Raw genomic sequence first — 27,542 nt, 5'->3', positions numbered from 1 at the left:
GAGAAATATATAAAGCCACTAGCAGTCGGAGTAAAAGCGTGTTATGAAATCGGTTTCACAACAGGGCGGGACTCGGGTCTGTCCACCAATAGCATACCCAGCGTTCCCGTCACATGATCTTTATTTATGTAAGGTAAGCCTTACACTGTGTGGCTTGGGCTTTTTCGAGCTCTATCCACACGATGCGCATCAGAGCAGGAAGCCTACTTCTCCCGGCTGTGCTTTTACAGTAAGAGTTGGGCAGAAACATTCAAGGAATCGTTGTTAAAATTCTGACCCAATATTGGTCTAGTGTTGATGGATCTCGGAGTTGAAGACAACCAGCCGCGAAGAGACGATCGGACCTTCTGTTCATCATGATGCCAGGAAAGAGAAGACGTTACGTGGTGTTGTTCCAAACCAAATACTTTATGCTTGGAAAACGCATGTGAATGAATCGGAAGGGTTTTGTCAGTTGGAATTAGACTAAGGTCTTTATGGTTGGATCTTGGGTTCCGCTAGCCTTTGTTTACTAAATCAGAGAGTCTAGCAGTCAGGTCATGTTAATCGGAGAAGAGTGTCTGTCGTTGCTTAGATGGTGATTAGATAGGGACTCAAACTGCTCACGGACCGGCGGTGGTGACATAACCCCTCAACTGTGCCACCATGGATCTACTTGAGTGCCCAATCTGCCTGTTCCTCATGTGTGAACCGGCCACCATGTCCTGTGGTCACACGTTCTGCCGGAGCTGCCTGGGGAACTACTTGTCATCCGGGTGTCCAGCCTGCAAGGAAATATTTAAACAGAGAGACGCCAAAAACATCAAGAACAACATCCTACTATTCAGTGTCATTGAGAAGTGCTGCCCAGAAGAGACGAGGATAAAGTGTCATATTCTGGAGAAACTCAAAACCAGCGAGTTCACAGAAGCTTTACGCATCGCGAATGAAGGGATACGACTAGGTAGGTTCCTAAAAATAATGTGTGAACTTGAGCACGTTTGGGGAAGACATCTCCTTATGCAACCCTCGAGTAGGCTGCAGGACAGACCTATGATCAAATGTGTATGTTCGTTGTATAAAATGGAATCCACCCACTTATAAAAGCCCCACACGACCCTAATTACGTAAATTTACCATAAACAGCTATTTGCCCGAAAAACCTCCAGCCAAGACGTATGAAATAAAATGATCATACTGACACATAAAAACGCACTTGAAGTTCATTCCTATATGTTAATGTGTTTAGATGAAATGATTTTGTCTTCAGTGCAATATAGACTACACAATCAAGCCCCCCTTGCAAAACGGTATTTTCCTGGTTAAATAAAATACTGTTGGAACTGCTATAATATGCTAGTGGTGTAGTGACCTGGCATCATTGGCGACCCGTCATTCAAGGCATTGAGCCCCACCTGTTTAAAAATATATATATATTTTTTGTGTGCTTGTTTTGCGTGCTTTTTTGGCATTTACGTGTCAAGTATCAGTTTGCAAGCAATGTAAAAGCTCAGTGCTCTTGTTTAGTGTTGTGTTATGTAGTGGCTTTGCTGGCATGTATCAACATTTTTATTTTTGTTGAGTTTGCCCCACCGAGATTGCCACTGCCTGGCATGCACTCCCTCTTGTAGCCCATAGCCTTGTCACATAAGAGCCACATGGTGGGTGGGAGGCAGTACTGCAGTCACAGTGGTCCAACATTGCCTAAAGAAACTGAGGTTGCTCACCCTGAGCTTTCATACGTTTGGTCATGTAGTGTATGTGGACCCCTGCTCGTCAAACATCTCATTACAAAATCATGGGCATTAATATGGAGTTGGTCCCCCTTTTGCAGCTATAACAGCCTCCACTCTTCTGAGAAGGCTTTCCACTAGATATTGGAACATTGCTGCTGGGACTTATTTCCATTCAGCCACAAGAGCATTAGTGAGGTCGGGCACTGATGTTGGGCGATTAGGCCTGGCTCACAGTCGCAGTTCCAATTCATCCCAAAGGTGTTCGATGGGGTTGAGGTCAGAGGCTCAAATTGACTCATCTTGGCATGAAGGTCTACTATACAAATTGACTCATCTTGGCATGAAGGTCTACTATACAAATTGACTCATCTTGGCATGAAGGTCTACTATACAAATTGACTCATCTTGGCATGAAGGTCTACTATACAAATTGACTCATCTTGGCATGAAGGTCTACTATACAAATTGACTCATCTTGGCATGAAGGTCTACTATACAAATTGATAGAAAGCTGTTTTGGTGGAAAAACATACATAATAAAATCAATGTACACAAACAACTCAGCCAGACTTCTGTAACACTGGGTCCAGTGACATGTAATCTGTTGTGAGTGGGTGACACACGTGCGTGCCTGCGTCTTCGTTAATGTTCCTCTTTGCTATGGCTGGTCAGTAATGCCAGTAGTCTTCACACGTGACACTCCGCCAGAGAAGCACAGCAGTGTTTAGGAAGGTGACCAGGGTTACTCCTGAGGTGATAGGCACAGTTTCCTTGTCTTTCTTGTGGTGCATTTTTGTCATTGCTGGTTTTCCCCCCTGTTTGGAGTCGTGACTCTCGTGACAGCCTTATCCTGCGGCTGATTTGTTTCTGGGTGCTGAGATCAGATTGGTAGTAACGTGTAACAGACATGCAGAGGTGTGAGGGAGTTATGTTTCATAGTGAAGGCTCATACTAATGGTCTGTCGTTACATTCAATGTGGATCAACAGAGAATGAAACAACTTCCTATAAGAGTAAGTCTGTGACGAGTCTTTCTCCTCCACCCACCAGTAGTTTAACTGCTTTTCTGTCTGGTTTGTCATACTGGGGGTGTCCGTGCACCAAACACTTTGCATAAATAACCGTTTCTACGCACCACACAGGACTATGCATGGCATTTCTGGTTTTAATGCAACCCTGCTGTGCCATTGTTTTGATACACATAATCACATTATATTAATACTCTGCAGGCTTCGCTGTAAAACTAGTAGGTAGCATACCTGGTCTTGGGGGAGGAGGGAAGGTGAGGGTATGAGATCAGATGTGCAATTTGTAGCAAGAATGAAGTTGGGTTGAGCTCATGTCACTTCAGGTTTTTGTTATCTAATATTCCCTATGCATTGCAGTTGCAAGGGCAAATCGAACTAAACCAATTCTGACTGGGAAACTGTCATACTACAATCACTGATAGTGATCACTGTTAATTATATTGAACTATCTCTTCCCTCCCTCCCTCCCTCCCACTCCCTCCCACTCCTTCCCTCCCTCCCTCCCTCCCTCGCCCAGCTCCTGGTGATGTGAGTCTAAAGGTGTGGAGAGCGGAAGCCAATATGGGACTGAGACTTTTCTCTGATGCCCTGAGGGACCTGGAAGACCTCTGCTGCGTTCACCCCAACTGGTCAGAGGTAAGAAACACCATGTTATTAGAGTGCTATGTCAAATCAAATTTCAAATCAAATTAATTTATATAGCCCTTCGTACATCAGCTGATATCTCAAAGTGCTGTACAGAAACCCAGCCTAAAACCCCCAACTGCAAGCAATGCAGGTGTAGAAGCACGGTGGCTAGGAAAAACTCCCTAGAAAGGCCAAAAGCTAGGAAGAAACCTAGAGAGGAACCAGGCTATGAGGGGTGGCCAGTCCTCTTCTGGCTGTGCCGGGTGGAGATTACAACAGAACATGGCCAAGATGTTCAAATGTTCATAAATGACCAGCATGGTCAAATAATAATAATCACAGGCAGAAGAGTTGAAACTGGAGCAGCAGCACGGCCAGGTGGACTGGGGACAGCAAGGAGTCATCATGTCAGGTAGTCCTAAGGCATGGTCCTAGGGCTCAGGTCCTCCGAGAGAAAGAAAGAGAGAATTAGAGAGAGCATACTTAAATTCACACAGGACACCGGAGATTGCAGGAGAAGTACTCCAGATATAAGAAACTGACCCTAGCCCCCCGACACAAACTACTGCAGCATAAATGCTGGAGGCTGAGACAGGAGGGGTCAGGAGACACTGTGGCCCCATCCGATGACACCCCCGGACAGGGCCAAACAGGAAGGATATAACCCCACCCACTTTACCAAAGCACAGCCCCCACACCACTAGAGGGATATCTTCAACCACCAACTTACCATCCTGAGACAAGGCCGAGTATAGCCCACAAAGATCTCCCCCACGGCACAACCCAAGGGGGGGCACCAACCCAGACAGGAAGATCACATCAGTGACTCAACCCACTGAAGTGACGCAACCCTCCTAGGGACGGTATGAAAGAGCCCTAGTAAGCCAGTGACTCAGCCCCTGTAATAGGGTTAGAGGCAGAGAATCCCAGTGGAAAGAGGGGAACCAGCCAGGCAGAGACAGCAAGGGCGGTTCGTTGCTCCAGAGCCTTTCCGTTCACCTTCACACTCCTGGGCCAGACTACGCTCAATCATATGACCCACTGAAGAGATGAGTCTTCAGTAAAGACTTAAAGGTTGAGACCGAGTTTGCGTCTCTCACATGGGTAGGCAGACCATTCCATAAAAATTGAGCTCTATAGGAGAAAGCCCTGCCTCCAGCTGTTTGCTTAGAAATTCTATGGACAATTAGGAGGCCTGAGTCTTGTGACCGTAACGTATGTGTAGGTATGTACGGCAGGACCAAATCAGAGAGATAGGTAGGAGCAAGCCCATGTAATGCTTTGTAGGTTAGCAGTAAAACCTTGAAATCAGCCCTTGCCTTCACAGGAAGCCAGTGTAGGGAGGCTAGCACTGGAGTAATATGATCAAATCTTTTGGTTCTAGTCAGGATTCTAGCAGCCGTATTTAGCACTAACTGAAGTTTATTTAGTGCTTTACCCGGGTAGTCGGAAAGTAGAGCATTGCAGTAGTCTAACCTAGAAGTGACAAAAGCATGGATACATTTTTCTGCATCATTTTTGGACAGAAAGTTTCTGATTTTTGCAATGTTACGTAGATGGAAAAAAGCTGTCCTTGAAACAGTCTTGATATGTTCTTCAAAAGAGAGATCAGGGTCCAGAGTAACGCCGATGTCCTTCACAGTTTTATTTGAGACGACTGTACAACCATTAAGATTAATTGTCAGATTCAACAGAAGATCTCTTTATTTCTTGGGACCTAGAACATGCATCTCTGTTTTGTCAGAGTTTAAAAGTAGAAAGTCAGACCATACCAGGAGCGAGGTTACAGTATCTTCTGGTGTAACTGAATCGGGCCTGCCTAGGTGTCTATACGCCTGCTGCAGCTTCTACGTTTTCCCTTAATATCACTGTTTATTCCCCTTTAATGATCTGTCATCTATGGGTACAGCTCAATAGTCTACTGTGTTTTCAGATCAGTTGTTGTCATAATAGGTCACCAATTTTAACCGCAAACCTGTTTGTGTACATGGATTTTATAATGTTGTATGTTTTTCCCCAACACCATTTTCCATCAATTTGTACATCAGACCCTCATGTCAAATTGAGTCAAAAGCTTTTTTGAAATCAACAAAGCATGGCAAGACAAGACTTTGCCTTTGTTTTGTTTGTTTGTCAATTAGGTTGTGCAGGGTGAATACGTGGTTTGGTAGTTTTAGTAAAAAGCCAATTTGACATTTGCTCGGTACATTGTTTTTGCTGAGGAAATGTACATGTCTGCTGTTAATGATAATGCAGAGGATTTTTTCAAGGTTTCTGTTGATGCATAACCCATGGTAGTCATTGGGATCAAATCTGTCTCCACTTTTGTTGATTGGGGTGATCAGTCCATGTTTCCAAATATTGGTTAAGATGCCAGAGCTGAGGATGATGTTAAAGAGTTTAAGTAAAGCTGATTGAAATTTGTGGTTTGTATATTTGATCGTTTCATTGAGGATACCATCAACACCACAGGCCTTTTGGGGTTGGAGGGTTTGTATTTTGTCCTGTAGTTCATTCAATGTAATTGGAGAATCCAGTGTGTTCTGGTCATCTTTAATAGTTCATTCTAAGATTTATATTTGATCATGTCTATGTTTTTGTTATAAGGCCAAAACAATTGGAGAAGTGGTTTACCCATATTTCTCTGTTTTGGATAGATAACTCTTTGTATTGTAGTTTATATAGTGTTTTCCAATTTTCACAAAAATGGTTAGTCTTTGGATTCTTCAATTACATTGCTAATTCCTGACGTGCTGTTCCTTCTTTTTCCGTAGTGTATTTCTGTATTGTTTTAGTGATTCATCATAGTGTAGGCTCAGGTTTTCTGGGTCTGTTTTTGGTTGGACTAGTTTCTCAATTTCTTTCTTAGGTTTTTGCATTCTTCATCAAATTTGTTATTGTTTTTAGTTTTCTGTTTGAAATGTTTAGATTTGATAGGGAAGCTGAGAGGTCAAATATACTGTTAAAATGTTCTACTGCCGGGGGCCTCCCGGGTGGCGCAGTGGTTGTGCCACCAGAGACTCTGGGTTTGCGCCCAGGCTCTGTCGTAACTGGCCGCGACCGGGAGGTCCGTGGGGTGACGCACAATTGGCCTTGCATCGTCCGGGTTAGGGAGGGCTTGGCCGGTAGGGATATCCTTGTCTCATCGCGCACCAGTGACTCCTGTGGAGGGCCGGGCGCAGTGCGCGCTAACCAAGGTTGCCAGGTGCACAGTGTTTCCTCCGACACATTAGTGCGGCTGGCTTCCGGGTTGTATGCGCGCTGTGTTAAGAAGCAGTGCAGCTTGGTTGGGTTGTGTATCGGAGGACTCATGACTTTCAACCTTCGTCTCTCCCGAGCCCGTACGGGAGTTGTAGCGATGAGACAAGATAGTAGCTACTAAACAATTGGATACCACGAAATTGGGGAGAAAAAGGGGTAAAATTTTAAATAATAATTTCTACTGCCAAGTTTACACCTTCACTATTACAGTGGAATGTTTTTGTCCAGGAAGTTGTCTAAAGTTTGGTAGGTTTCCAGACTACTATCCTTCCATCTATAGCATTTTGTAATATTATACAGTTCCTTTGTCTTGGATGCCTCATGATTTGAGTATTGCTCTGTTCAAGTAGTCGACTGATTTTGCTATGATCTGATAGTTGTGTCAGTGAACGCTCTGAGAGACTCTGGGTTGTAATCGGTGATAAAGTAGTCTACAGTACTACTGCCAAGAGATGAGCTATATAGGTGTACCTATCGTAGGAGTACCCTTGAAGCTTGCCATTGTCTATATACATACCTAGCGTGTGACAGAGCTGCAGGAGTTGTGACCCGTTTTTGTTGGTTGTGTTGTCATAGTTGTGCCTAGGGGGGCATATGGGGGAGGGAATGCTGTTACCTCCAGGTAGGTGTTTTTCCCACTGTGTGCTGAGGATGTCAGGTTCTTGTCCAGTTCTGGCATTTAGGTCACCACAGACTAGTACATTTACCTGGGCCTGGAAATGATTGATTCCCCCCTCCAGGATGGAGAAGCTGTCTTCATTAAAGTATGGGGATTCCTGTGGGGGGATATAAGTAGCACACAGGAGGACATTTTTCTCTGTTCAGATAATTTCCTTTTGAATTTCTAGCCAAATATAAAATATTCCTGTTTTGAGTAATTTAATAGAGTGAGTTAGGTCTGCTCTATACCAAATTAGCATACCCCCTGCCTGTTTCACACCTGGTTGTTTGGTGTATGGGACTACCAGCTCTCTGTAACCTAGAGGGCAACCAGTGGGTCCGTCTCCTCCACCATGTTTCTTGTAGGATGACGATGTCTATGTTTCTGATTTCTTTGGGTCTTTCTCTCTCCGTCTCTCTCTATATCTAAGTCTCTCTCTCATCCAGTATTCTCTTGTCTGTTCTCCCCAGGGTTTCTTTCGTAAAGGTAATGTATTACTGGAGATGGGTCGTCAGTCTGAAGCCCTGATCCAGTTTCACCGCTGTCTCAAGCTACAGTCCGACTTCACTCCTGCCAAGAGCCAGATTAAAAAGGTCAGTAGCTATAGCCAACACTGACTGGCTCATTTACCAACTGGCTCATTTACTGACTGTTTACCAATCACTGGTCCAGTTACTTACTGACTATTTTTCCCTTACTGACTGTCGGCTTGACTGTGCTTTACTGGCTGTTTCACTGTTCGAGTTAGTCTCACTGACTGACTGTTTTCTACTCATTGACTGTCTGCCTGACTGCTTCACTGGCTCATTCAGTCTCACTAGCTTAGTGTGTCAGTGACTGCCTGGCTGAATGACTGTATGGGGTCAGTTAAGGTTCTAGGAATGGGTGGTAGTTGCTGCTTCTAGGAATGCTTTAAGGAATGGGTGGTAGTTTCTGCTTCTAGGAATGCTTTAAGGAATGGGTGGTAGTTGCTGCTTCTAGGAATGCTTTAAGGAATGGGTGGTAGTTGCTGCTTCTAGGAATGCTTTAAGGAATGGGATGCCTTGGAACAGTGTTAGACAATCTCAACACGTACTGTATACTAAACTCAGCAAAAAAAGAAACGTCCTCTGACTGTCAACTGTGTTTATTTTCAGCATACTTCACATGTGTAAATATTTGTATGAACCTAACAAGATTCAACAACTGAGACATAAACTGAACGTTCCACAGACATCTGACTAACAGAAATTGAATAATGTGTCCATGAACAAAGGGGGGGGGGTCAAAATCAAAACTAACAGTCAGTATCTGGTGGGGCCACCAGCTGCATTAAGTACTTCAGTGCATCTCCTCCTCATGGACTGCACCAGATTTGCCAGTTCTTGCTGTGAGATGTTACCACACTCTTCCACCAAGGGACCTACAAGTTCCCGGACATTTCTGGGGGGAATGGCCCTAGCCCTCACCCTCCGATCCAACAGGTCCCAGACGTGCTCAATGGGATTGAGATCTGGGCTCTTCGCTGGCCATGGCAGAACACTGACACTCCTGTCTTACAGGAAATCATGCACAGAACGAGCAGTATGGCTGGTGGCATTGTCATGCTGGAGGGTCATGTCAGGATGAGCCTGCAGGAAGGGTACCACATGAGGGAGGAGGATGTCTTCCCTGTAACACACAGCATTGAGATTGCCTGCAATGACAACAAGCTCAGTCCGATGATGCTGTGACACACCATCCCAGACCATGACGGGCCCTCCACCTCCAAAATACAGGCCTCGGTGTAACCCTCATTCCTTCGACGATAAACGTGAATCTGACTCATCCCTGTTGAGACAAAACCGTGACTCGTCAGAGAAGAGCACTTTTTGTCAGTCCTGTCTGGTCTAGCGACGGTTGGTTTGTGCCCATAGGCAACGTTGTTGCTGTTGATGTCTGGTGAGGACCTGCCTCTCAGTCCTGCCTCTCTCAGAACTATTGCGGACAGTCTGATCACTGATGGAGGGATTGTGCGTTCCTGGTGTAACTCGGGCAGTTGTTGTTGCCGTCCTGTACCTGTCCCGCAGGTGTGATGTTCAGCTGTACCGATCCTGTGCAGGTGTTGTGACACGTGGTCTGCCACTGCGAGTATAATCAGCTGTCTGTCCTGTCTCCATGTAGTGCTGTCTTAGGCGTCTCACAGTACGGATATTGCAATTTATTGCCCTGGCCACATCTGCGGTCCTCTTGCCTCCTTGCAGCATGCCTAAGGCACGTTCACGCAGATGAGCAGGGACCCTGGGCATCTTTCTTTTGGTGTTCTTCAGAGTCAGTAGAAAGGCCTCTTTAGTGTCCTAAGTTTTCATAAGTGTGACTTTAATTGCCAACCGTCTGTAAGCTGTTAGTGTCTTGACGACCGTTCCACAGGTTCATTGAACAAGCATGGGGAAACATTGTTTAAAACCTTTACAATGAAGATCTGCAAAGTTATTTGGATTTCAGGGTCCTGAAAAAGGGATGTTTCTTTTTTTGCTGATTTTATATACAGCAGGGGTGGGCAATGATTTCAGCCCGAGGACCACATCGGATTTCAAAATTCAGATCTGTTTTTCAAAAGCAATTTGCGGGCCAGAAAAAGTTATTTGAAAATGTATTGATCCATTAGTGTTTCTACATGCTTTCTACCTAGTTTTAGACGTTCAAGAGTGTCCTGGAGGTTAAAAAAAATCCTCAAACCTCCCCTGGGCCGGATTGAATGGACTCGTGGAATGAATCTGGCTTGGGGGCCATATAACATCCACCCCTGATGAACAGTATACCAAGAACAAGGATGACTGACTGGGTGGGGTTATTCAAGGACAGGCTAGCATTGTAAATGCTATGATATGTCATGGAACACTGTCAGACGATCTACTAACACTTATCTGTGTCAGGTCAACTAAGGCGAGGGGTCATCTATGCTAGAAAAGGATATGATATGGGACAATATCAGTCAATTTAAACACTTCTACATAAATGCTAAATGGTCAGTTAGAGGACCGGTTACAGTTATAGGGTCAGTTGTAGGCTAACCTCAGGTTATCTGAGGTTGGATACGTTTTAGAAATGCAATGTCACAGAAGGCAACCTAGGCATTTACATGTTCAGCCTAGTCATTTACAGTGCCTTGCGAAAGTATTCGGCCCCCTTGAACTTTGCGACCTTTTGCCACATTTCAGGCTTCAAACATAAAGATATAAAACTGTATTTTTTTGTGAAGAATCAACAACAAGTGGGACACAATCATGAAGTGTAACGACATTTATTGGATATTTCAAACCTTTTTAACAAATCAAAAACTGAAAAATTGGGCGTGCAAAATTATTCAGCCCCTTTACTTTCAGTGCGGCAAACTCTCTCCAGAAGTTCAGTGAGGATCTCTGAATGATCCAATGTCGACCTAAATGACTAATGATGATAAATGCAATCGACCTGTGTGTAATCAAGTCTCCGTATAAATGCACCTGCACTGTGATAGTCTCAGAGGTCCGTTAAAAGCGCAGAAAGCATCATGAAGAACAAGGAACACACCAGGCAGGTCCGAGATACTGTTGTGAAGAAGTTTAAAGCCGGATTTGGATTCAAAAAGATTTCCCAAGCTTTAAACATCCCAAGGAGCACTGTGCAAGCGATAATATTGAAATGGAAGGAGTATCAGACCACTGCAAATCTACCAAGACCTGGCCGTCCCTCTAAACTTTCAGCTCATACAAGGAGAAGACTGATCAGAGATGCAGCCAAGAGGCCCATGATCACTCTGGATGAACTGCAGAGATCTACAGCTGAGGTGGGAGACTCTGTCCATAGGACAACAATCAGTCGTATATTGCACAAATCTGGCCTTTATGGAAGAGTGGCAAGAAGAAAGCCATTTCTTAAAGATATCCATAAAAAGTGTCATTTAAAGTTTGCCACAAGCCACCTGGGAGACACACCAAACATGTGGAAGAAGGTGCTCTGGTCAGATGAAACCAAAATGTAACTTTTTGGCAACAATGCAAAACGTTATGTTTGGCGTAAAAGCAACACAGATGAACACACCATCCCCACTGTCAAACATGGTGGTGGCAGCATCATGGTTTGGGCCTGCTTTTCTTCAGCAGGGACAGGGAAGATGGTTAAAATTGATGGGACGATGGATGGAGCCAAATACAGGACCATTCTGGAAGAAAACCTGATGGAGTCTGCAAAAGACCTGAGACTGGGACGGAGATTTGTCTTCCAACAAAACAATGATCCAAAACATAAAGCAAAATCTACAATGGAATGGTTCAAAAATAAACATATCCAGGTGTTAGAATGGCCAAGTCAAAGTCCAGACCTGAATCCAATCGAGAATCTGTGGAAAGAACTGAAAACTGCTGTTCACAAATGCTCTCCATCCAACCTCACTGAGCTCAAGCTGTTTTGCAAGGAGGAATGGGAAAAAATGTCAGTCTCTCGATGTGCAAAACTGATAGAGACATACCCCAAGCGACTTACAGCTGTAATCGCAGCAAAAGGTGGCGCTACAAAGTATTAACTTAAGGGGGCTGAATAATTTTGCACGCCCAATTTTTCAGTTTTTGATTTGTTAAAAAAGTTTGAAATATCCAATAAATGTCGTTCCACTTCATGATTGTGTCCCACTTGTTGTTGATTCTTCACAAAAAAATACAGTTTTATATCTTTATGTTTGAAGCCTGAAATGTGGCAAAAGGTCGCAAAGTTCAAGGGGCCGAATACTTTCGCAAGGCACTGTACATGTTCAGCCTAGTCATTTACATGTTCAGCCTAGTCATTTACATGTTCAGCCTAGTCATTTACATGTTCAGCCTAGTCATTTACATGTTCAGCCTAGTCATTTACATGTTCAGCCTAGTCATTTTGAAATATTCAGCAAGTTGTGGGTTTCTAAATGAATGGTTGATGGATTGATTGATTAAAGCCACGTCTGATGTTGTAGGATGAATTTTGTTGTGGGATAAGTTTATAATGATGGAACGTGTATTATGAAGTAACACTATAATGTTTTTAAATGATGGATGGGATGGATGGATGGATAGATTGATCTGTGTGTATGTTTTCCCTGGTCAGATTCTGGAGACGGAGGGCATGTCAGTGCCTGAGGAGGTGCCCCAGATCCTCCAGGTGGTCTCAGAGTACCTCAGAGGCCACTGCCCCCCCATCACAATCCTCTTCCCTGAGAGCCACACACACTGCCTCAACAAAAGCTTCCGATACCCTCAGGTGGAGGGGGCAGACGGGGACAGGAGAGGAGACTTGGAGACAGGGCCAAAGGTGAAACATGGGACCAGTACTGAGTGCTGTCTCAGTCTCTGTCAGGCCGTGTCCTTCCTCCCTACAGCTGAGGATGATGAGGAGATGATGATGAGGAGGAGGGAGGAGAGGCACAGCAGGGGTACATAGAACATACACACACACACACACACACATACGGGAAGAGAGAAGAGACATGTAGATGGTTGATATTGGTTCTATGTTGTCTCCCTCAGGAGGCTGCCGTCTGGACAGAAGAGAATCTCTGAGTGTCCTCACTGTGTCTGACTTTGAATGTCCCCTCTGTATCAGGTTAGTAGTTTCCATAAGTGGTACATCCTGTGGAGTATTGTGGTACTGTGTTATTGTTGAGAAACTTGTGCTGTACTCTGATCTTAATGCTGTACCTCTACAGGCTGTTCTATGAGCCAGTGACCACTCCCTGTGGACACACCTTCTGTAGGACCTGCCTCGAGAGAAGCCTAGACCACAACCTCCGCTGCCCCCTCTGCAAACAGCCACTACAGGAGGTAACTATGGCCTACGTAACTATGGCCTACGTAACTATGGCCTACGTAACTATGGCCTACGTAACTATGGCCTACGTAACTAGGGCTTACGTAACTATATTGCTTTGCAAAAATATTCAGTATTCACATTTATTGTCAACAATCAACACAAAATACTATGTAATGTAGATGAGGAAGATGTTTTTTTTAGTATAAGATAAATAAAACCTTAATAACTAAAATATAGTCATTGCATAAGTATTCAGACCCTTTGTTTAGGCAAGCCTAAATTACTTCTGTAAGGTCCCTTACACAGATTCAACTACAATGATCAGGGAGCTTTTGGAAAGCCTCATAAAGAAGGCCAGTGATTGGTAGATGGGTAACAATAACAAATCAGACATTGAATATCTCTTTAAGCATGGTTAGGTGAATAATTATGCAGTGGATGATGTATTAAACCACCCAGACACTTCAAAGATATTGTCATCCTTCTGAACTGAGCTGAAGGACAGGAAGGAAACTGCTCAGGGATGTTACCATGAGGCCATTGTTGATTTTGAAATGGCTACAGAGTCCAATGGCTATGATAGGAGAAAATTGAGGATGGATCAACATTGTAGTGACTCCACAATAATGACATAAATGACAGAGTGAAAATAATAATACAAAAATACTGAATAAAATATTCCAAAACATGAATCTTGTATGCAGTAAGGTACAAAAGTAATACTACTAAAAAATACACTTTTTGTCCTAAATGCAAAGTCCTTATGGGAAAACACAACACATCACTGAGTATCTGCCTCCTTATTTTCAAGCATGGTGGTGGCTGCATCATGGTATGGGTATGCTTGATATCGGCAAATACTTGGAGTTTTTCAGGATAAAAATGACTGGATGGAGCTAAGCACAGGCAAAATCCTAGAGGAAAACCTGCTTCAGTCTACTTTACACCAGAGACTGAGAGAGGAATTCACCTTTCAGCAGGACAATAACCTTCAACACAAGGTCAAATCTGGAGTTGCTTACCAAGAAGACAGTGAATGTTCCTGAGTGGCCAAGTTACAGTTTTGACTTAAATCTGTTTCAAAATCTGTGGCAAGACTTGTATTGGTGTTTAGCCATGATCCTCAACATCTTGACAGAGCTTGAAGATTTATTTTAAAGAATCATGGTCAAATATTGCTCAATCCAGGTGGGCAAAGCTCTTATATACTTCCCCAAGAAGAGTCACCGGTGTAATCAATGCCAAAGGTGTTTTTAACATGTATTGACTTAGGGAGATGAATACTTATACAACAACTATATTTGAGTTATTTCATTTCTATCAATCTTTAGAAGAATAGAATAGTTATTCCACTTTGACAGAGTAATTTGTGCAGTTTGTTGACAAAAAATTACAATGAAATACATTTGAATCCCACTTTGTAAAGAAATCCAAGCGGCCTGAATACTTTTGCAAGACACTGTCTGTACACTATTACATAACTAGAGCCTTTGTCTGTGTACATGGACTCAATCAGAAACACATTGTATGTAACATCATAATGAAACAATTGCAATGGAAGGTCTGCTTGTCCTGTTTTTATGTCGCTATCATGTTTATAACCCAAGGGAGATCGCTTTAACTGGGATGCACTTATTTGTTACTTTTCTTCCCAATAATGCGGAATCACTTCTTCTTTCCTGTGTAGTACTTTAAGAACAGGAAGTACAACCCCACGGTGCTGCTGCAGGAGATCATGTCTCACCTCTTCCCCCTGCAGCTGGATGAGAGGAAGCAGGTCCACGAGACTGAGATGGCCGAACTATCCAAGTGAGTCCTGTCGCTGACGCACTGTAACCAGGGGTAAACGGAGGTCGGTTTGTTCTAGAGTTTCCCACAACGGTAACCTGGCACCCAATCTGATTTCTCTATGTTTCATCTTTGAGTGCAGCGTTCAGTCTACTTTAACCAGGCTACCAAAATTGGCCCTTGCCTGTAAACTGAGCTTTGGAACTATTTTGGTAGAAATTCTTAATGCCTGAATGAAATAAGACTGAAACGTGAACTTGTTGATTGGCTATCATATGCTCGACAGAATGAGCTTGGGGTCGAGTTGGCAACCTTAATGGTAACCATGGCAACGGGCATCGGGCATCAGGCTCCTCATACAGTAGAGAGTAGACGTTGTGACCGTGAGGTTATTGGCAAAGCACCGCACAAGGCAACAACACCAGCTGCTGGACAAGAGCAAATCTGAAATATTTATACAGTAGCAGTCAAAAGTTTGGACACCTACTCATTCAAGGGTTTATTTTTACTATTTTCTATATTGTAGAATAATAGTGAAGACATCAACTATGAAATAATACCTATGGAATCATGTAGTAACCAAAAAAGTGTTAAACAAATCCAAATATATTTTATATTCTTCAAAGAACCCACCCTTTGCCTTGATGACAGCTTTGCACACTCTTGCCATTCACTCAACCAGCTTCACCTGGAATGCTTTTCCATCAGTCTTGAAGGAGTTCCCACATATGCTGAGCACTTGTTGGCTGCTTTTCCATCACTCTGCGGTCCAACTCATCCCAAACCATCTCAATTGGGTTGAGGTCGGGTGATTGTGGAAGCCAGGTCATCTGACGCAGCACTCCATCACTCTCCTTCTTGGTCAAATAGCCCTTACACAGCCTGGAGGTGTGTTGGGTCATTGCCCTGTTGAAAAACATATGATAGTCCCACAAAGTGCAAACCAGATGGAATGGCATATCGCTGCAGAATGCTGTGGTAGCCATGCTGGTTAAGTGTGCCTTGAATTCTAAATAAATAACTGACAGTGTCACCAGCAAAGCACCCCCACGCCATCACACATCCTCCTCCATGCTTCACGGTGTGAACCATACATGCGGAGAACATCCGTTCACCTACTCTGCGTCTCACAACGACATAGCGGTTGGAAGCAGAAATCTCAAATTTAGACTCGTCAGACCATTGGACAGATTTACACCGGTCTAATGTTCATTGCTTGTGTTTTTTTGGCCCAAGCAAGTCTGTTATTATTGGTGTCCTTTAGTAGTGGCACAAGCATTTCGCTACACTCGCATTAACATCTGCTAACCATGTGTATGTGACAAATAACATTTGATTTGATTTGCAGCAATTCGACCATGAAGGCCTGATTCACACAGTTTCCTCTGAACAGTTGATGTTGAGATGTGTCTGTTACATGAACTCTGTGAAGCATTTATTTGGGCTGCAATTTCTGAGGCAGGTAACTCTAATGAACTTATCCTCTGCAGCAGAGGAAACTCTGGGTCTTCCTTTCCTGTGCCGGTTGTCATGAGAGACAGTTTCATCATGGAGCTTGATGGTTTTTACGACTGCAAAAAGTTCTTGACATTTTCTGCATTGACTGACCTTCATGCCTTAAAGTAATGATGGCATGTCGTTTGTCTTTGCTTATTTGGGTTGTTCTTGCCATAATATGGACTTGGTCTTTTACCAAATAGGTCTATCTTCTGTATACCACCCCTACCTTGTCACAACACAACTGATTGCCTCAAACGCATTAGGAAGGAAAGAAATTCCACAAAATAACTTAACAGGGGACACAACTGTTAATTGAAACGCATTCCAGGTGACTACCTCATGAAGCTGATTGAGAGAATGCCAAGAGTGTGCAAAGCTTTCATCAAGGCAAAGGGTGGCTACTTTGTTTTACCATTTTTGGGTTACTACATGAATCCATGTGTTATTTGATAGTTTTGATGTCTTCACTATTATTTGACAAAATAGTAAAAATAAAGAAACCCTTGAATGAGTTGGTGAGTCCAAACTTTTGACTGTGTGTATCAAATACACATCTCCTCAACACCACTGTTACCCTGATTTAAATATATATTTGTCTCTCTGTATCCTCTCTTTTTTTCATCCTCTGTCACTCTTTCTGCTTTCTGTCTCGCTCTCTGTTTCTCTCCCTCCATCCCCCAGTCTAACTAAGGACATCCCTATCTTTGTGTGTACGGTGGCGTACCCGGGCGTGCCCTGTCCTCTCCACATCTTCGAGCCTCGTTATCGCCTCATGATGAGACGATGCATGGAGACGGGCACCAGGAAGTTTGGCATGTGCAGCTACGAACATGGAAAAGGGTGGGTCGTGATGTATACAATCTGAAAATACTGGTATGAAAATGAACCCTGAGTGTATCTGACTCTCTTCCCCTTTTACACTACTATGCTGAGCCACACTGTGCTGGGGATCTGATTGTCTTTCACATAACTCTTTCAGCTTGCTTCCAACAACTCTGTCTGTGTGTCTCTGTGTGTTCTCCAGATTTGCAGACTACGGCTGTATGCTGGAGATTCATAGCCTAGAGGTGTTGCCTGACGGCCGCTCGTATGTGGACTGTGTGGGAGGAAGTCGCTTCAGGGTCCTGAAGAGAGGACAGAGAGATGGATACCACACTGCTGATATAGAGTACATGGAGGACCACAAGGTACAATCCCACACACACTGAAGAGAGCTAGATACCACACTGCTGATATAGAAAACATGCAGGACCACAAGGTACAATCCCACACACACTGAAGAGAGCTAGATACCACACTGCTGATATAGAATACATGCAGGACCACAAGGTACAATCCCACACACACTGAAGAGAGCTAGATACCACACTGCTGATATAGAAAACATGCAGGACCACAAGGTACAATCCCACACACACTGAAGAGAGCTAGATACCACACTGCTGATATAGAATACATGCAGGACCACAAGGTACAATCCCACACACACTGAAGAGAGCTAGATACCACACTGCTGATATAAAATACATGCAGGACCACAAGGTACAATCCCACACACACTGAAGAGAGCTAGATACCACACTGCTGATATAGAATACATGCAGGACCACAAGGTACAATCCCACACACACTGAAGAGAGCTAGATACCACACTGCTGATATAGAATACATGCAGGACCACAAGGTACAATCCCACACACACTGAAGAGAGCTAGATACCACACTGCTGATATAAAATACATGCAGGACCACAAGGTACAATCCCACACACACTGAAGAGAGCTAGATACCACACTGCTGATATAGAATACATGCAGGACCACAAGGTAAGTTATCACAGGTTGTTCTAACCTAATCCTGGCCCTGGATGACCCCTGTGAATGCAGAGTTTTGGTTGAATTTAACACTCCAGGGGAAGGTTACAAATGCTATTTTATTAGCTAGTTGTTCAGTGAGTGTTTTTCTGGTACTTGGCCTGTTTCCAAGCAACAGTTTGTAAAAGCAATGCTCAGTGCTCAACCAGGCATACCTTAGAGGTGTGTGTGTGTGTGTGTGTGTGTGTGCTCGCGCACTAAAGGCTCAGCATGCTTTCTTCACACCTACTGTAAAGGTCAGAGCCTAAACTACATGAAAACAACACTAGACACAATGGAATCCAAAACTTTTACCATGTCATCCTGGAACATACAAGTTCTGAGGTCATCTGCCTTTGGCCTAAAGAGAATTGTTATCCTACTACAAACATGGTATAAAGGAGACGGACCCACTGGTTGCCCTCTAGGTTACAGAGAGCTGGTAGTCCCATCCACCAAACTACCTGGTGTGAAACAAGGAAGAGACTCAGGGGGTATGCTAATTTGGTATAGTAGTAGAGTAGACCCAACCCACTCTATTAAATTAGTCAAAACTGGAACATTTTACATCTGGCTAGAAATTAATAAGGAATTTATCTCAACAGAGAAAAATGTCCTTGTGTGCTAGCAATATTCCCCCCCCCCCCCCCCCCCCCCCCGATGACAGCTTCTCCATCATAGAAGGGGAGAGCAACCATTTCCAAGCCCAGAGACATGTACTACTCTGTGGCGACCTAGTAAATTCCACAACTGGACAAGAACCTGACACTCAGAACAAACTCCTACCTGGAGGCGACAGCATTCTCTCCCAAATATGCCCCCCTAGACACAACTATGACAAAACAACCAACAAAAATGGTTCACAACTCCTGCAGCTCTGTCACACGCTGGGTCTGTACATAGTCAATGGTAGGCTTCAAGTTGACTCCTATGGTAGGTACACCTATAGTTCATCCATTGACAGTAGTACTGTAGATTACTTTATCACTGACCTCAACCCAGAGTCTCTCAGAGTGTTCACAGTCAGCCCACTGACACAACTATCAGATCACAGCAAAATCAGTCTACTTGAAGAGATACTCAATCACGTGGCATCAAAGCCAAAGGAACTGCATAATAGTAAGAAATGCTATAGATGGAAGGAAAGTAGTGTAGAAACCTACCAAAAAACAATTAGGCAACAACAAATTCAACCCCTTTCAGACAACTTCCTGGACAAAATGTTTCACTGTAATAGTGAAGGTGTAAACTTGTCCGTAGAAAACCTAAACAGTATATTTCACCTCTCGGCTTCCCTATCAAATCAAAAATTGTCAAGCAGGCAACCTAAGAAAATGAACAACAATGACAAATGGTTTGATGGAAGATTGCAAAAACCTTAGACAGGAATTGATAAACCAGAACCTGAGCCTACGTCTTCACTATGGTGAATCACTAAAACAATGCAGAATTACTCTACAGAAAATGAAGGAACAGCACGTCAGAAATCAGCTCAATGTAATTGAAGAATCCATAGAATGTAACCACTTCTGGGAATATTGGAACACACTAATGAAAAACCAATGCGAGTCATCTATCCCAAATAGAGATGCACGGATAAACAACTTCTCCAATCCTTTTGGTCCTCTATCAAAAATATATACATGATCAAATGCAAATATTAGAATCAACTATTAAAGACTCCCAGAACCCACTGGATTCTCCAAGCACATTACTACAGGACAAAATACAAACCCTCCAACCCCAAAAGGCCTGTGGTGTTGATGGTATCCTCAATGAAATTATCAAATATACAAACCACAAATTCAGATTGGCTATACTATAACTCTTTAACATCATCCTCAGCTCTGGCATCTTCTCCAATATTTGGAAACGAGGACTGATGACCCCAGTCCACAAAAGTGGAGACAGATTTGATCCCAATAACTACCATGGGATGTGTCAACAGCAACTTTGAGAAAATCCTCTGCATCATCATTAACAGCAGACTTGCACTTTTCCTCAATGAAAACAATGTACTGAGCAAATGCTAAATTGTATTAATTATCAAATTACCGTACAACAGACCACATATTCACATTGCACACCTTGTTCGACTAACACACATAAGTCTTCTCATGCTTTGTTGATTTCAAAAAAGCTTTTGACTCAATTTGGCATGAGGGTCTGCTATTCAAATGGATGGAAAATGGTTTTGGGGAAAAACATACAATATTATAAAATCCATGTACACAAACAAGTGTGCTGTTACTATGCGTTTCCCCCCCAATTTTATGCATCAACGAATTGGTGAGGGCATTAGAACAGTCTACAGCACCCGGCCTCACCCTACTAAAATCTGAAGTCAAATGTCTACTGTTTGCTGATGATCTGGTGCTTCTGTCACCAATTGTTATTATAATTTCATAATTCCAATATGTTTTCATTAATTGAATTCACTTAGTCTATTTTATGAGAATATGTAAGATTCTTATTTGCATAAAATAGACAGAGACCAGTCTTATCAAAATTAGATAATAGTATTTATTCTCGGAGCACGCTGCCATGTAACGAACAACAGTTTATATACAACATATGACGTCATAGGAGGAAAAAACGTTTTATAAACTATCAACCAGGACACAACAAAGTTGAAAAGTTCATTCCAACCCACTAGCACGCTCACTCCAGACACACACTTATCTAGATTAACTTCTGGAATGGTCACCTTCATCCATCACTGTTTAAAAGACAGTTTCAGATCATGGAAAACCCAGGAAAACCCTCGCTGCCTTATCTAAACATCCCAGAGCTAAGTTGAGTCGGTTCAACCATAGGTTAACGACCCTTTTTGCTTAAGAGAAGAGAATCTATTGTATTTTGCATTGAGAATCTCCTCCTTTGTTTCTAGGCTGAGGGGTCAGAGTTGGAGCTATTGCAGAGCCTCCATGACAGTGTGTATGAGCAGGCCCAGGACTGGTACACACTCCTCAACACACAGCTCAGAGAACAGATCAGCAGACAGTATGGAACCATGCCTGACAAGGATAACAACATACAGGTACACACACACACACACATGGACCTTGCCGATCACTTCCAGACCAGCACTCATCTAGTATCGAAAATCCCCTGTATCTCCCCATTCTCTCTCTCTCTCCTTTTTATCTCCCTGTCTCTCTCCATCAGGCTTCCAACAACGGTCCAGCGTGGTGTTGGTGGTTGTTGTCAGTTCTCCAGCTGGATCCTGCCTACCAGACGACCGTCCTGTCCCTGCCCTCCCTCAACGACCGCCTGGGACACCTGCGCATGGTTCTGGAGTACTTCTCCCAGAGCTAGAGAAGAGGAGGAGATAAAGGGATACAGGTTTACTGGGCTTTCTGCCGCTTATCCAGTACCCTACACAGAGGAGAGGATCAGCTCTACAGACTGGATAACGTGAAACATCACACACACACCCACTAATATATCACTCACACACAGACCCCACATACACTACCTGTCAGGCCCACTCCCCACCCCTGTATCTTCAGCAAGATGTTATTAGGTTTAGAGCCTGTCGCCATGGAGATCATATGTCCTAGCTTGAACCCATTTTACCTGGCCAAGAGCAGAAAGAGATTGTTTTATCACTTACATGAATAATGTGTTTGTTCGTAGATACATCATAGGTAAAAATCAGATTGAATCAAAGGTGCTTTTTGGGTGAAACTAGCTTGAAATACTTGAAACTATATTGTTTCTTGTTTGTGTCCAGCTCGCTAATAATCACTCAAATTAAAGATAGACAGTCACTAACGTTGGATATATTGGACTATTTCTTATAAATTTTGACGGCAAAGAAATGGAACACATTTTCATTGCGGCCTTCCGGACCTCGTTGCACACCATGTCCATCAGCACCCAGGGCAAAATAAGTGTGACACCCCTGCAGTATAAGGTTAAACTCAAACTGTTCTGATTCTTGCCAAGGGATGCAAACCTGGTGGTAATATCTCAGATAACCACTAGGTGTCCATTTTCTCACTATTTCCCTTATCAGCCAAGCATAAAGAACACTGCCATGGCAACTGACCCCCATGCATGATATAACCAACCATCTCAGAATCAGATGATCTGATTACTATGGCTGTAAAGTGCTTGAAGAAAAGCTATTTAAAAAAGTGACACAGATGGTTCAGTCTGACAGAGCTGACAACTTGATTTCCTGGGTAGCGCACAATATGCTATTTATAAGGCTTGGGTTAAAGTTATATATAGTTTATAATAATCATATTGTATTTTTGGGGGGTTCTTTAAAACCTTGGGAAGCTACTATATTGTGACAAACACAGTCAGCAGCCATTTTGAGTGACTAAGCATTACAGTATAATTACTATTGCAGTTACTGTATCTTTACTGCCTTGTTACTAATATTGAGTAGGATGTAATATTAGTGTGTTATTGCAGTAATGATCTATTATGAAACATTGAAACATAAGAAGGCGCCGCCTGGGTGAAAATAATAATATTTCAGAGTAATGTGAATTAAAGCTGCTGAAGCCTGCCTTCTCTTTAGTGTTTGAAGATGTATTGAACAGGGTTCCATCCCAAATGGCACCCTAATCACTTCATTGTGCACTCCCTTTGATCAGGGCCGCAATAGGACTGTGGTGAAAAGTAGTGCACTATATAGGGAATAGGGTGCTATTTGGGATTCAGTCCCAGGTCTTTGTTACATAAAGTGGAAAAAGACAGACAGGTGGTACAGCTTAGCTGTTCTACACATGTGTAAACAGGTGTGTTGTTCTGTACACATGCATATGTATGTATGCACAGGAGGCTGGTGGCACCTTAATTGGTGGGAATGGGCTCGTGGTAATACCTGGAGCAGAATCAGTGGAATGGTGTCAAAAACAGTAAACATGGTTTCCAGGTGTTTGAAGCCGTTTAATTAGCTCCGTTCCAGACATTATGATGAGCCGTTCTCCCTACAGCAGCTTCCTGTATGTAAACAGTCTTTGGATAGCAGTCCTCCCTCTGACAACACAAACAAGTTGATGCTTTGTTGGAAAGTAGAGGTGTGTGTGTGTGTATTGAAGAGACTACCTGTGTAATATGAAAGCTACCACTCCTGAGTTTAAATAGTATGGGTTTTCTTTCAAATGCTTGAGTTGCACTTTAGTGATTTTGCCTGACGCAATAGTCCCAAAAGTGCACACCATGTCCATCAGTCTCAGTCAATCGTTCAAAGTGTTTGGAAATAAATAAATCAAATAATATTTCCTTTAACCCAGGTCTGGTAGCTTTCACACCCACAGGCAGGACAGAAAGGAGTTGCCTCCCTAGCCCATCCCAGGCTCACACCACCCTCTGCCCCCTGTAGCGCCCCCTACCCATGTGGCCCTCTCACCACTAGTGTTGGGGACTACAGTGCCTGGCCATCCACTAGGAGGCAGCATTTTGTGTTTGAGCAGAAGGGAATAAATAGACAAACGTTGTTTTTCTTTTTTGAGTTTATTAGTGCCACATTCCATGGAATGTTGAAACTGCAAATCTTAACATGATTTACTAACAGACAGGCTTGAACTGGGTGAAAACGTACACAAGCTGTGTTTTTCTACTATAATAATTGTGCCATAGATACTGTTATTGTGTGTTTTTATTTAGAGATTTAGTTGGATTCAGTCATGAAATGTTTATTAAGATGAAATGAATTCCCCATGTTTTCTATCCGCTGGACAGTGAAGGACCAGCTACCACCTGACACATTAGATTGACCTCATATCGTTTTTCACAGACAGGTGACTCAGCATTGTAACTCGCCTGTTTATAGACTACAGTAGTGTAGCTATAATATAGATAATAACCCTCTGTGATTGGACTGACGTGTGTGTGTGTGTGTGTGTGCTAGATTTTGGAGGGGCACATTTAAAGGCCTGACATTACGCACGACGATACCCCTCCAAAGGACAGACAGACAGACAAATGGACGGATGGTTGGTCACGGGCAGGCCGGGCCTCGGCCCTAGGTTATTCTGACCTCAGGGGATAAGTCAAACATTTAACCTGGTGGCCCATGTTTCCCTCTAACATCGCTGAGGAAGGCCTGCCTTTTGTTAGTTTGGCTTCAGTTGGTTCAGTTGGACGTGGTTGATGCTGACACTCCTGAAAACCGCTTTTGGAGCTGGTTTAGACGGGTCATCTAAGTAAAATCCAATCTGACCGGCTATGTTCAGTTCAGTACCCACACAGAACCTTAGAACCCACAGCAGCTTTCTGAATATGCGCAATACAGCAACGATCATGAGGTCCAATGTAGACCGACTCTAAAGCTCAGATTTTGACTGGATCACTACAGATCACTGGCTGTCAGACATGTACAGGAAGTGTGTATAGACGTCTTCAGCTGATTGTTTGCCGATGGAAACATAAAGACTTGAGGTCCAATCAAAAACATTGATCACTTTACACTTCGGCCATCTTGAATTCCCCTGGCTAATTCAACTCAAAGGGACTTTGATCAGGAACAGGCAGAAGTCTGCATGGTTTATCCTCATAGGTGATTATGATGTACATGAGAACAGGTAGCGATCAGTGTCTGTGCTCTATCCAGGAACCAGACTTGACTATTAAAATGAACAACTGGGTGGAAATTGACTACAGTTGACTTGTCCTTGATTGAGGCGACTCCCCTCTCCCGAATGATTTATTATTGGAGAAGAAGACTTCTATTCTTGCACAGTATAATAGATCTGCATGACCTGTTTTCTCTAATTGACAGCAGTGGTATCCATGTTATTTGGTCCGACTATTCATCATAAAAATAAAAAAAGACTTTCTCCTTTCCCTTTTTTTCTTTCTTTTGAATGTTCACTTGTGTAGGTACACACAGACAGGAATGTTCACTTGTTTAGGTACACACAGACAGGAATGTTCACTTGTGTAGGTACACACAGACAGGAATGTTCACTTGTGTAGGTACACACAGACAAGAATGTTCACTTGTGTAGGTACACACAGACAGGAATGTTCACTTGTTTAGGTACACACAGACAGGAATGTTCACTTGTGTAGGTACACACAGACAGGAATGTTCACTTGTGTAGGTACACACAGACAGGAATGTTCACTTGTGTAGGTACACACAGACAAGAATGTTCATTTGTGTAGGTACACACAGACAGGAATGTTCACTTGTGTAGGTACACACAGACAGGAATGTTCACTTGTGTAGGTACACACAGACAGGAATGTTCACTTGTGTAGGTACACACAGACAGGAATGTTCACTTGTGTAGGTACACACAGACAAGAATGTTCACTTGTGTAGGTACACACAGACAGGAATGTTCACTTGTGTAGGTACACACAGACAAGAATGTTCACTTGTGTAGGTACACACAGACAGGAATGTTCACTTGTGTAGGTACACACAGACAAGAATGTTCATTTGTGTAGGTACACACAGACAGGAATGTTCACTTGTGTAGGTACACACAGACAGGAATGTTCACTTGTGTAGGTACACACAGACAGGAATGTTCACTTGTGTAGGTACACACAGACAGGAATGTTCACTTGTGTAGGTACACACAGACAGGAATGTTCACTTATGTAGGTACACACAGACAAGAATGTTCATTTGTGTAGATACACACAGACAAGAATGTTCAGTTGTGTAGGTACACACAGACAATGTTCAGTTGTGTAGGTACACAGACAGGAATGTTCACTTGTGTGGGTACACACAGACAAGAATGTTCACTTGTGTAGGTACACACAGACAGGAATGTTCACTTGTGTAGGTACACACAGACAGGAATGTTCACTTGTGTAGGTACACACAGACAGGAATGTTCACTTGTGTAGGTACACACAGACAGGAATGTTCACTTGTGTAGGTACACACAGACAGGAATGTTCACTTGTGTAGGTACACACAGACAGGAATGTTCATTTGTGTAGGTACACACAGACAAGAATGTTCATTTGTGTAGGTACACACAGACAGGAATGTTCACTTGTGTAGGTACACACAGACAGGAATGTTCACTTGTGTAGGTACACACAGACAAGAATGTTCACTTGTGTAGGTACACAGACAGGAATGTTCAGTTGTGTAGGTACACACAGACAGGAATGTTCAGTTGTGTAGGTACACTGACAGGAATGTTCACTTGTGTAGGTACACAGACAGGAATGTTCACTTGTGTAGGTACACACAGACAGGAATGTTCACTTGTGTAGGTACACATAGACAAGAATGTTCACTTGTGTAGGTACACACAGACAGGAATGTTCACTTGTGTAGGTACACACAGACAGGAATGTTCACTTGTGTAGGTACACACAGACAGGAATGTTCACTTGTGTAGGTACACACAGACAGGAATGTTCACTTGTGTAGGTACACACAGACAGGAATGTTCACTTGTGTAGGTACACACAGACAAGAATGTTCATTTGTGTAGGTACACACAGACAGGAATGTTCAGTTGTGTAGGTACACACAGACAAGAATGTTCAGTTGTGTAGGTACACAGACAGGAATGTTCACTTGTGTGGGTACACACAGACAAGAATGTTCACTTGTGTAGGTACACACAGACAGGAATGTTCACTTGTGTAGGTACACACAGACAGGAATGTTCACTTGTGTAGGTACACACAGACAGGAATGTTCACTTGTGTAGGTACACACAGACAGGAATGTTCATTTGTGTAGGTACACACAGACAGGAATGTTCATTTGTATAGGTACACACAGACAAGAATGTTCATTTGTGTAGGTACACACAGACAGGAATGTTCACTTGTGTAGGTACACACAGACAGGAATGTTCACTTGTGTAGGTACACACAGACAAGAATGTTCACTTGTGTAGGTACACAGACAGGAATTTTCAGTTGTGTAGGTACACACAGACAGGAATGTTCAGTTGTGTAGGTACACAGACAGGAATGTTCACTTGTGTAGGTACACTGACAGGAATGTTCACTTGTGTAGGTACACAGACAGGAATGTTCACTTGTGTAGGTACACAGACAGGAATGTTCACTTGTGTAGGTACACACAGACAAGAATGTTCACTTGTGTAAGTACACACAGACAGGAATGTTCAGTTGTGTAGGTACACATAGACAGGTGTGTTGTACTGCTTCCATACTACGTTGCTTCATACTAAGTAGCTAGTACACTAGTGTGGATATTGGATCAGAACCAATGATTGGGAATGATTTTGACACATAAGGACACAAGTCATCATCAGAGACTTCAGTTAATTTAGTGTTCTCTGGCCAGTGTAGTTCTATCGAATGAGATATATACATTAAATGATAGAGGAAAGGTATTGGCCAGGAAGCCATTCTAG

At 43.1% G+C, this 27,542-nt stretch overlaps 1 protein-coding gene across 1 annotated transcript; it reads left to right on the top strand.

Annotated features, from left to right (window-relative positions):
• The first annotated feature begins 143 nt into the window (after nt 1-143).
• LOC110489096 (LON peptidase N-terminal domain and RING finger protein 1) lies at nt 144-25,017 on the top strand. The gene is made up of 11 exons (XM_021561670.2): nt 144-943; nt 3,260-3,378; nt 7,762-7,884; nt 12,368-12,692; nt 12,787-12,862; nt 12,966-13,080; nt 14,757-14,878; nt 17,039-17,197; nt 17,382-17,544; nt 21,101-21,250; nt 21,379-25,017. Exons 1-11 carry the CDS (start codon nt 646-648, stop codon nt 21,526-21,528), a joined length of 1,800 nt encoding a protein of 599 aa, XP_021417345.2. The 5' UTR covers nt 144-645; the 3' UTR covers nt 21,529-25,017.
• Nucleotides 25,018-27,542: the final 2,525 nt, after the last annotated feature.

The sequence above is a fragment of the Oncorhynchus mykiss genome, chromosome 14 (genome assembly GCF_013265735.2).
Source record: "Oncorhynchus mykiss isolate Arlee chromosome 14, USDA_OmykA_1.1, whole genome shotgun sequence".
Taxonomy (NCBI): domain Eukaryota; kingdom Metazoa; phylum Chordata; class Actinopteri; order Salmoniformes; family Salmonidae; genus Oncorhynchus; species Oncorhynchus mykiss.
The sequence above is the reverse complement of the archived record's forward strand: the minus strand, read 5'-3'. Positions and strand labels throughout refer to the sequence as shown.

What these genes read in the sequence shown, in the direction of transcription:
- LOC110489096 (XM_021561670.2), top strand. Translation starts at nt 646, where the DNA reads ATGGATCTACTTGAGTGCCCAATCTGCCTGTTCCTCATGTGTGAACCG. An exon ending in CCAAGAGCCAGATTAAAAAG is followed by an intron (nt 7,885 to 12,367) that starts GTCAGTAGCTAT and finishes TTCCCTGGTCAG; the next exon opens with ATTCTGGAGACGGAGGGCAT. An exon ending in GGAGGAGAGGCACAGCAGGG is followed by an intron (nt 12,693 to 12,786) that starts GTACATAGAACA and finishes TGTCTCCCTCAG; the next exon opens with GAGGCTGCCGTCTGGACAGA.